This window comes from Neoarthrinium moseri, assembly GCF_022829205.1.
Source record: "Neoarthrinium moseri strain CBS 164.80 chromosome Unknown scaffold26_Wmoseri_CBS_16480, whole genome shotgun sequence".
NCBI lineage: Eukaryota > Fungi > Ascomycota > Sordariomycetes > Amphisphaeriales > Apiosporaceae > Neoarthrinium > Neoarthrinium moseri.
Window position 1 is genome coordinate 495,930 of NW_026055140.1, and position 11,011 is coordinate 506,940.

An 11,011-nucleotide genomic window follows, 5' to 3' on the forward strand; every position below is an offset into this window, starting at 1 on the left:
ATGGGAAAAGAGTCGGTGCAAAAGGCTGCATTCTAGATATAAGAACTGTGTTACTCCTAGGAGAAGCGCAATCATATCTTGGTCATTAATCCAAGCCATCTTTTTCCATCGGTATTCATTGGACTTGCGCACTTAGACTGCACTGTTCTTTGCCCTTTAACTGCTAAATTGTTGAGCCTCTCCGAACGAAGAGCCTTTAATAGTAGTCATATCTACGACCTTTCACCATCATACACCATGAAGGCATCTGATCTCATAGTTCCTATTGCTATAACTCAAACAGCGGCTTACCCTGGCATGAACAGGGTTTTGGGCGAAATTGAAGCTCACAACCGTGGCATCGCGCAACGGTCGACCGAGCTCCTCGGTGATTTAACAGGAGACTTGCTGAGCGATGTTGGCCAAACGATCAAGTCCATCCTTCAAGGGGCCAGTGCTATTGCTGGTGGCTCTACGTATCAAGCGCCTGGTGACCTGGGGACAGATTCCTGCGGGCAGGAGACTTGCTGTGTGTGGAGTTACGTCGTCAGAGAATTGGAAGATGCCTTCCGCGACTCTAACGGGTGTACCTCACTTGCTCGAGGTGCCATCCGCCAAGGTTTTCATGACGCTGCAACGTGGAACACCGACGCTTCTTACGGCGGTGCTGACGGTTCTCTACTCCTGTCAGATGAACTCAGTCGGACAGAGAATCGCGGCCTGGAGGAGATTGGCGCACAGACCCGCATGTGGTATAACAAGTATAAAGAGCATGGCGTAGGCATGGCGGATCTCATCCAAACCGCTGCTGTCGTTGGAATTGTTTCGTGTCCCGGCGGGCCTCGAATTCGAAACTTTGTCGGCCGTCGCGATGACAGCACAGCTGGCCCCACAGGCTTGCTCCCTTCGCCTTTCCAATCTGCGCAATCCTTAATAGAACTTTTCGCAGCTAAAACATTTACTGCAAGCGACTTGGTTGCTCTTGTAGGTGCCCATACAGCCTCTACGCAAAAGTTTGTCGAACCGAGCCGGGCTGGTGCTCCTCAAGACGCTACTCCAGGGGTTTGGGACACCAAATTCTACTCCGAGACCCTGACTAGTGCAAATAGCACGACGATCGTCACATTCCCCAGCGATAGGAACCTTGCAACTGACAGCCAAACATCCGGTCAGTGGAAAGTATTTGCGGGGTTCTCCGGGCAGTCGACGTGGGCACCAGTAAGTAAACGAGTTCGAGATTTCGGGGCAGTTTAACTAACATAGATCAGGCATTCGCATCTGCTTATTTTAGGATGAGTATGCTTGGCGTTAAGAAACTGAATACACTTACTGATTGCACTGAGGTTATCCCTCTCCCACGATGATTTGGGTGGCTTACAAATAGAATTCAGACCTGCCAGGCGGTAGCAATCCATGAAGACTACGGAACATTGTGCTGAAATGCACGGTAGCACTTAATATGCGTACTTAGAATTAGCTTCGCTTGATTCATTCACATACGTGTGGTTTCACTACATAGAACTTAACATCAAAGCGGGCAAGTTTCTTGTGGTGGTAAGAGGACAATTGCTAGTCGATAGGATAAGCAAGATGTAATGTTTCAAACATTGTCCCCCACTTCCAAAGAGTGTCCCAAAAGAATAATCCAACATAATTTGTGGCGTTGTGTCATCAATTGACACTTACGCTGGAACACTCAAACCTCAAGAGCTTGAGAGCCTGAGAGCCGCACAATAAGAGACTTGTGTTTCTTTCTCTTGTCGGACTTTGTATGTATCTCAAGGGTGCGAGGATACGGCACAGCAATGAGGTGCGGGGCCGTGGATGAGTCAAGAGTGGAGGTGCAGTCTCTGAGTCATTTTGGTCAGATTGACCTGCCTAACATGGGTAAACGTTAGGTTGTTGGTGATCCATAGATGATTGTGAAGTAACCTATAGGAGTTATTGGGCAATATAACTAAGCTCGCAACTTACGATTCGTCTCACTGGTCGAGTACAAGCATTCATGGATCTTTGATTTTCGAGAGCACCATCTAACACAAGTTTTATCAACATGGCTTTCGCATTTCCTCCGACTGCCTATGAGATCAAATCTCCGCGTCTCGTCATCCGAACACCTACAGTGGCAGACGCGGGTGCTTTTATCGAACTGCTAGGCAATGTGAAAAACCTTCCGTTGGGGGAAACTGGTGCTATGAAGGATCTCACGATTGATAGTATCAGCGTCCGCATCGAAAAGTGGAGGAAATTAGCTTCGGAAGGTAGAGGTCCTTTCCTAGCTGTGGCTTTGCGCCACACAGACGAAGTTATTGGATACATGGCTTTCAACTGTTTCAGGACGAAGGACGAATACGAAGGTACAGAGCCTGAGCGGGAACATCCCTTGCCGGGCCCTGAAGGGCGTTATCTGACCGACCTAGGTATCGTCATGGATCACAGGCACCGTCGAAAGGGTTATTCGTCAGAGGTTATCTGCATGGCCTCTGAGTTTGCTTTCAATAGCTTGGGATGTCAGGTAGTCAGGATGGAGACTGGTATCGCGAATGAGCCATGGAGATCGCTCATGCGCTCAATGGGGTTCGGGGCTATTGAAGAAAAGGGAGCTGTGAGTTATGCAGAAAGGCCTATTGGTTGGTTATACAAGGTGGATAAAATTACTTGGCAGCAAACCGAGCGTAACTTGAAAGCGAATGAAAAGTGGCCGTTGTGACCTGGCCAGGTTATTATGTTTAGAATTACAGTATCAACATGAAGTCTGACCTGGTAAGCGTCACAGCAAAATGAAATCACCTAGGTGAGCCAATAGGGGAATCAGCATGCGCCAGATACCGCATTTCTCTCGCTTGTCCTAACACAGCCTTGACAAGTCCTCACCACAAAGACACATGCATTGGCACGTTGCGTAGACTTTCTCTTGTCATAGTGTTGGTCTTCTTACGGGATGCATTTGTGGGAAATGGAACTTGCTCAAGCCAAGATGGCAAACTGTGAATCACAAAACACGCTTGTGCTATTTGTGATGTCCTGGCAAGATTATTATCCTCCACACTTACTACTTTTCTAGACGCTCATCTCTGATTTACCCTCAATTGGGTTGCATCGTGATGTACATAGAACTGTGCATTTGGACTCAAAGATTGCTCATAACTCTGATAATGAAGAAGTAGATGACGTGTCTGAGTCAAATGTATAGACTTTGCTTTAGAAGTGAGTCCCGTTACTGTCTGTATTTCCTTGATACCACCAAACCTTTTGCTCATTATCGAACCGTCTTGACTCCGAATCTGTGCATATATACATCTTCTCTGGTACCAGTCACAAATGTAAGCAACAGTCTGCATCTGTATTATCACTGGTAGGCAGTGTTCATTACAGTCGTCCCCCCTTTGGCCCCTCGCAGAGTAGCAGCACATTGCGTCAAGACAGCCATGTCTGTCTCTAAACGTTCCGACACCCCATCGCCACCTCCGCCAGGACCTTTTCAGCACCATCGCAACACCTCTCACACTTCGCAGCTATCTCAGTACTCTGGCTCTCGAACGCCGGGCCGCCACCGCTCGAATTCAAATGTTTCACAGCGCTCTGTCTCTTCTGGTCAGGTCATAATAAGGACAAGTGACAGTGGCCGTAGCGGCGGTCTCCCGCGATCAGTATCACGTAGCAGCCTCCGAGGTGGCCCCTTGACGCCAAGTGGGAGCCTGGGTGAGATCTCGGAGACCAGCCACCACGAACGCCGCTTGGGGTCTTCAGGCTCGCCAGCCTATCTTCCGAAGTCCGAGTCACGGGATAGTATTGGCACTAGTGGAGGCGGCATTTTGAGATCGGGGAGCCATGGCAACATGTCCCGGACAAGCTCTCACGGGGACCTGCCACAATCTGGTTCACAGACCCAGTTGGCTCAGCATCAACCCCCGACCGGGTCTCCTGGCACACATCAAAACCCCTTCCACGTCATCTCTCGCGAACGTTCAGGCAGCCAGCTCGGTCTACTTGGACGTAATGAGCCGGAATACGCCGAGCAGCTCCAGTTCGGCGACACCAGCACGCAACACGGCAAGGACGGCGCTGATGACACTCCGCCACGACGACGGAAACGGATGTAATGGGACGGGCATTCGTGTCTAGTCAGCTGTAGCAGAGTGTAGACATAGAGCATGTGCGAGGTTCCAACGGTATGAACTCGGCGGTAGGAGGTAGTACAGGGAATGTTCTATTGATCATTTGAGAACTAACCTCGATTACATCTCCACAGAATGCTAACGCCATGCATACGGGTAGTGGTGTCCAGCGGAGTTGATCTTGTGATGGAGGCAAAGGTAGTCAAATTCGTGAACTGTAATTCTGCTCAAGCCGTTCAGAGCATCTATGTGATGAGAACTACATCCCGCCTGCATGCGACTCTGTATAATTATGTTTAAGACTAAACGAGCTTCGTGCAAGTCTGATCGCTCTCAAGCCTCTAAAACCACATCTATCCCTACTCCACGGCCTTCCACTGCTGCTCTAACATGGCACACTGACTTACCAGGCCCTGAGCGCCCATCAAGACGCCCATAGCTTGCTGACCAGCGGCGGCGCCTTGAGCGAGATCCAAGTTTGCGTACCCGTACCCGCCCCAATGACCCGGGACGTTATAAGTATACGCCAAAGGGCCACGGCTATTTATCTGCTGCAGTGTGCCGGCGTTGTTGTGGAACATACTGAGCGTATTTAGCATATTCTGTTGGCTTGCCGCCTGGCGTTGCTGGAACACAAGCATGCGCATCTGTGGCACAGTTTGGGCGTAGACCTGCCGTCGATGCTGGGCAAAGTTCAACAGTTCAGTGGCATCGGGCGGCGACTTCTCCGAACACGACGTATAGAGCCCCCGCAAGCGCTCGGAGTAGAGTTCACACGTTCTGTTCCCAACCATCATGGTGGAATTCAGAGGCATTTGTGATGCGAGTGCTTGGTGCTGCGCGAATCCCACGTAGCATTCAGCGCATATGGTGCACTCAGGCCAGCCATACCAGTGGCCGTCCTGAATTTCATCGTATTTCTTGCAAGGTGCAATAAGGGCATATACTTTGGCGAATTCGGTCAGGGCCGTTGGGCTGCCTGTAAAATACATCTCCAGCAGCCTGGGCAAGAAATCCCTGAGTCTCGGATGCGTGAGATTGAAACAGCATCTCAAGTTCGTACCCGGCGCTACATCGCACTTTCGCTCAAAGAACTGTGATATATTCAGAGATTCAGCGATAGCAGCGTGACACGCACCGCAGATCTGGAAACCGCGTGGGCTGGAATTTAAGGTGTACCACTGTCCATCCGTGATTCCTTGCTCGTCGCATAAAGCATGGCTCTCCAGACCGCGTACAGCGTTCCAGAAAAGAGAGAAATCGTCCATGTCACGTGCTCTCGCCAGCGGTATCCTGACATTGAGGGAACGACCTACGGCACAACGTACCTGGAGGTCGCTAGCTTCCACGAGGCCATGAGCAACTTGCCATTTGGCCTCCTCGCCAGTGTGGATTATCTGATCGCAATAGCAAGCGGCGCAGAGAACCAGACCAGCCGGACCATTTATAGGTGTGAACCACTTTTTACCCTTGGACTTGATCTGGACATTCTGCGGGCAGCGCGGGATGCTTAGACGCGACTTCGCTTCAAAAGCGAAGTTGTTCCAGTCCTTCGTCTTGCCGTCCAGCTGATATTGCTTCTGGATGAAAGGGACCGCCAGGTCGCAGGCCCATACGTCCTGCGAGCCCTGGGCTTGTGGATGCGGCTGAAGGAAAGAGGAGAGACTGTTGCATAGCGCATAATCTTCATAGCATGCTTGACATACTACAAAGCCTGGGATGGCATCATGCTTTGCATTGAACCATCTCACACCAGCATCCCCGCTAGCACCATCAATACCTTTACAATCAATGATAGTGCTTCGGAGGCGCATCCAGTCGATGACCGGCTGCAAGTAGTTGGTCGCCAACGCTGTTTTGAAGATGTTGTCTTTCATCCTTGATGCGCTGAATCTGCAATGCCGTGGCTTGTTATCGCTGAATGTCGAACATCTGAAAATATTTCGGAACTGGGTAGTCGCGATGTGGTCTACGTAGCATCTTGAGCAAATAAAAAAGTCCGGCGCTGCCGAGTGAGAATACCAACTCGTCTCGAATGTGACGGGTGTATCAATGCATGAAGTTGGGGTCATAGATGACTTTGGAGGGGTGATGCCACCGTTAGGCTTGTACGTTTCCATCTTGCCGGTATGGTGTGCCCCGACACCTTCGGGAGGACCCTGAGCGCGACGGAAGCCAGGGCCAACCCCCTGGCGAACGTAGGTCTCGGGGTGCATGTGAGAGGCGTCCATAGGCGTTGAATTATTGGCAGAAAGTATGGCGGATGGGTCATGACTGCGCAACGAGGTCGGCAGCTTTGTGGAGCAGGGTTTGGGAGCAGGGTATAGCTCCTCGTCCGCCTCATCGCCATCTCTGTCGGGAATAGTATTATCGAAACTCGTCATAGCCGCAGAGCCATGAATCAAAGAGCTCCTAGACAGACCGGGAGTTGACAAAGGAGTTTTGGGAGGCCTGAGGGGAGCAACGGAGCTATGCTGGAATCCATCTGAGGTAGCCACACTTGCATCATATGATGTTGAGTGTGTTGCTTCGTTCCGAAGACTCGCTGCTTCCGAGTCCGACGATGATGCTCCACCCAGGCCCATGGACTGCATCAGTTCTTCGATTGGATCTTGCCGAGGCGCAGGTGATATCAGGGGAGGTGCAGGGAAGAACGAGAGCTCGTGCGGAGATTGAGGACTTGAGACAGAGGCACTCGTGGGAGGCGAAGTAGGGGATGCCACAGGAGGGGATGACACTAAATGCGTTGCCACTGGAGATGCAACTAGCTGTGGTGCCATCGAAGAAATCGAGAAGGGATAGGCGCCTCGGTGAAATGCGGTCGAGGAAGAAGTTGGTGGCGGTGATGATGATCCGGTCAGGTGCGATATTGACGGAGAAGAAGTCACCGGAGAAGTCACCGGAGAAGGCATAGTTGAACAACTTGTCAGCGACACTGACGAAGGAGCAGTGGGTAGGTGGGTGGGATCCGCCACCGGCGTATACGCCGGCGGCGGAGAACTGGGAATCTCCGGGTCGACAGGAGGGCTAGGAGGCAAGGGAAATTTGGAACGGTGAACGCTACTTGACTCTCCGTGTGAAGTGTTCACGGGACTTGGGCGTGAGTGAGCAGTGGGTTGATGCGGAGTTGGCCTGAAGACCTCAGGGCTCTGTGTTGGCGGCGGTCCCGGTGGAGGTGGAGGGAAACTTGTTAATCTACCCGGATTTTGAGCACTCGGCGTCAGGACTGGCACAGGCGGTGTTACTGAATGAAGCCGATACGCATCACACGACTGAGTCGACGTGGTGGACTGTGGCCGAGGAGGTAACGGAGGTGCCGGATGCCGGATATGAGGAGGTCTGGAATGCATTCTATTAGGCGAAACAGGAGGAGGGGGGAAGCTCATGTAGCCCGGAGCAGTAGCATCGGGGGGAGCCAATCCCGGTGGCGATGCCGGCGATGGGCCATAGTGGCCGGTGGGAGGAGGCCGAAACGGACCGCCGCTGTACTCCGATGGACGGGGTGGAACCGGGGGGCCAGCCTCAGCTGGGACTTGAGACCCAGGGTTCTGGAAAGGTGAAGCCGGAGGCTGGAGGGGGAAGGGAGAGTACCCACGACCGGAAGCGGGCGATGATGTTCCTGCCGGCGGCCGTGGACTTCGTGGTGGCAGCGGAGGCCTATACTCGGAGCCACGGTAGGGCATTGTGCGCAAATGGCGGAAAGCCTTGGCACGGTGGTTTGCCCAAGGTACGGTCTGACCCCCTTTTCTTCGAGAGCGCCGAAGGTGAACCTATCGAGGCGCCTCCACGCACACGTTCAGCAACACGAATGGCAACTCCGAGCGGCAAAAATCGTTTGAAGATGGGATGCAGGGTGTCTCGGCTGCATGGAATTTCCCTAAAAAAATGACAAGATGTTCTGGCAACGTAACAGACGGAAAACAACAGAATGCTCCACCCGTTGAGGCCCAAAGCTACTGCTAAACTTGGCACAGCTAACTAGTCATTGTGAGGCTACGCAAGGACGACCGATGCAGCCGCAAAATGAGGACCCACAAATTGCATCCGGTCATCGTTTACTGATGATTATCGAACATGACGAGGCTACACGTAAGCTTCCGGGTCAAGAACCTAGGTATTATGTGGAACGGAGAGCAAACTGCTGGCAAGGCTGGCGCTCTCTCGAGGCGTAGGTCGGATTATGTCTGGACTCAGCAGGAATGGTGTCCCATGATTTTGCACTGCTGATTGAAACGCTTTCATAAAGGCGCGGTATTCTCGTGGCTTGTGAAGATCATCATATAGGCGTGAATCCGTGAGGCGATGGAGAACGACAGGTCATGAGTCGATGCATGTGTTCGCATGAGTTTACAGCCATCTTGGCCGAGATGGGTGTTTTCGCCCATTTGTCTGACCTCGTGGCGCATGCCTGCCTACACATCTGGTGATAGATGCCAGAGCATCAGTCCGTATCAAGAGCAGTGTGTATGCATGTGGGCGACCAGTTGGCCCTGCGGGTTACTTCCAGGGTCCCCGGGTACATCGCGGCGGCCGGCCAAGTCGAGAGTGCATGGTCGGAAGCTCGTCATCCGTAGCTTCTCCGTCCTCTCGGGCCTGGCGGCACTCAAATCTGTTCCCGTGAACAGACATGTCCGTAGTACCCGGCGTGTTCATTGCATACGCTCAGAGGTCTAATAAGTATCATGCCAGCATGGGGCGGGTTGAGGCTGGCGCGTGCATATTCTGGCATCCCGATGCGATAGAGGCAAGGAGGTGACTAGTCCTACGGGATTGCCGCTTGATTGGCGGGATGATTAACCAACCGTGGCTAAATTTGGGAGAAGCATGTCAGACTGTGGTGTCGCCTGATCCTGGTGTGCGATCTTGGTGTATGATGCCCTGCAGCCACGCCGGAAGCATGTGTTACCTGGATAATGGGGGTTTGAAGATCAAGGATTCCTCGGAGCAGAGGGCGGTACGGTTAATGTGGCCAGCTTCATCCGGCCGATACAGATAGGTAAATATTGAGATCCCGAGAGTTCGGGCCTGATGGGGTCTTGGTACTACCGACCACCTAGGCCGACCACATCCACGAGGGTAGCATACTTCGGCAGCGCCTCCTGGCCGCCCAAGGGGTGGAGGCTGTTGTCGATATACCGTAGTGCGTATCTAGTGCAGCAGGTATAGTTATCAGACGCTACAGATTGCATCACCAGAATGACGGGCGAGAAATTTCTGTCGTTTGTCGCCCCTCATTTCCCTCTCATTGGCATCAGCTTCCAGAGGCCGCTTGACCCTCTTTAGTCTAGTGGGAGCCGGAATTGGGATATCGCGTGTGCCAAACTTGGTACCGGCACGGGCCTGGTGGAAGAGCGGTTGGCTTCCACCCGAGTTTAGCGCGAGGAAAGGCTTGGAAGGTTTGGCGTGAATGCACCGATCCAAGGGTCCTTTCGTCAGGGGTGCATCTCATGGTTGACGCTCTGTCTGCTGCGTATTTCGATCCGCGGAAAGTCAGGAGGTGCAGGTATGCGAGCTATCAAGGCCCAGCCAAAACGAGGTAGTCACTGGATTTGTCATGTACCATGGGATGAATATAGTTCTCGTAGATAATGTCATTACCGCGAAGCAAGGCTGAACGATGCTCGGGGCAGGCAAGGCTCGACTCCACTGGCAATATTACACGGCACAGTAGTATACCCGCGGGGGCCTATCTCATGGAGTAGATGGGCTAAAGTCTTGACAGGTCAACTACAATTCCCGTCGGCAAACAGCTATAGGGCTGGTAGCAACTCTCCAACCTTACTGTTAGGCCACGGGATCAGTAGCCAGAAGGGCTTCCATTTCCCACCAGAGGCAGGGTTCAAGCGAGCGTACCGCGGCAGTCGTCCACATTCATCCAACCTCTGGCTGGGGTCTGAAGCGGGAGGAGGACGAAAACCAAGGCAGAGTTCGAGAGTGAGGCCATCAGGGTTCCATACCTCGTTCGGTCCAATTACCGGGCAGACGTTTTGAGGAGAAACATCGTTCGCAGTCGTTCGTTGTCCGCATCTCGTCTCCTGGGGAAGTATCTGCCCACACCTTCGCCCACCTTCCGAACTCTGGGTTCTGCCCGCAAGCCGCCTGCCGGGAGAGTTCTGCGAAACAGTACCAACCGAATCGCTCACCAGCCTCCCCCCCTCCCCCCTGGAGGGATTGGCCTTGTCCGCGTCGAGACGGACTTTCCAACGGCAAGGCATGCATTAGATTCATGGGTGCGATGCGGTAGAGTATATGTGCCTGCGGGCGCGTCCAGGTTCGTATTTGCCTTCTAACTTTGTCTACTGTGTCAAGGTAGGCGTGTCCCCGTCCGCGCCGCAGCCACAGCCGATTACTTAAAGAGGACATCAGCATAACCGCACCAGGTTTAGTATCAATGGGTATGCATGCGTGCAATCGGCAAGCGCGTGTGTACTGTATTTCATCTGCACATCCTCGGCAGTGTAATATCAGCTGAATGCTTGGGCCAACACAGTTCACCCCGTCATCCCCTTGGTCTCTTTGCTGCTGACGGCATCGAGGCGAGAAGGATTTTGCTCGTCTTAGGTCATGTCGTTTCAGCTGATGCCCATCTTCCGGGTGTGTCCGGCTCGTGAAACCTGAGAGATTGGTGCGCTTGGTTTTGTTGCTGCTTGCTGTCATACAGAGAGAACTCGACGCTTGCTTTTCTCTGGCAAGTTGTGGGTATTTTCTAATCATATACGTGCTTTAGTTGTTAGACGCGCACAGATCTCATACAAACTGTAGCCGACCGTTGTGTGTTACGGCAACTGGTAGACAACACGGGCAGCGAGGCGGGGCTTATGGCGGGTCACGTAGAGAATGGTACAGTTAGCAGAGGTGCAGTCTCCTGTAAGTGACATGCACAAACGACATGATTGAAGTCCTGGGGAGAGGGG

General features: G+C 52.7%; 4 protein-coding genes across 4 annotated transcripts; 3 read left to right on the forward strand and 1 right to left on the reverse strand.

Moving 5' to 3' along the window:
• Positions 1–237: 237 nt before the first annotated feature.
• Positions 238–1,233, forward strand: JN550_007150 (uncharacterized protein; the record flags this gene model as incomplete). Its single annotated transcript, XM_049318968.1, has 1 exon — positions 238–1,233. One exon carries the CDS (start codon positions 238–240, stop codon positions 1,231–1,233), a length of 996 nt encoding a protein of 331 aa, XP_049171045.1.
• A 799-nt stretch (positions 1,234–2,032) lies between these two features.
• JN550_007151 (uncharacterized protein) lies at positions 2,033–2,689 on the forward strand (the record flags this gene model as incomplete). The annotated part of the gene is made up of 1 exon (XM_049318969.1): positions 2,033–2,689. The coding sequence occupies one exon, from the start codon at positions 2,033–2,035 to the stop codon at positions 2,687–2,689; it is 657 nt and encodes a 218-aa protein (XP_049171046.1).
• Positions 2,690–3,407: 718 nt separating this feature from the next.
• On the forward strand, positions 3,408–4,082 carry JN550_007152 (uncharacterized protein; the record flags this gene model as incomplete). The annotated part of the gene is made up of 1 exon (XM_049318970.1): positions 3,408–4,082. The coding sequence occupies one exon, from the start codon at positions 3,408–3,410 to the stop codon at positions 4,080–4,082; it is 675 nt and encodes a 224-aa protein (XP_049171047.1).
• A 374-nt stretch (positions 4,083–4,456) lies between these two features.
• JN550_007153 (uncharacterized protein) lies at positions 4,457–7,780 on the reverse strand (the record flags this gene model as incomplete). The annotated part of the gene is made up of 1 exon (XM_049318972.1): positions 4,457–7,780. The coding sequence occupies one exon, from the start codon at positions 7,778–7,780 to the stop codon at positions 4,457–4,459; it is 3,324 nt and encodes a 1,107-aa protein (XP_049171048.1).
• Between the last annotated feature and the right edge of the window lie 3,231 nt (positions 7,781–11,011).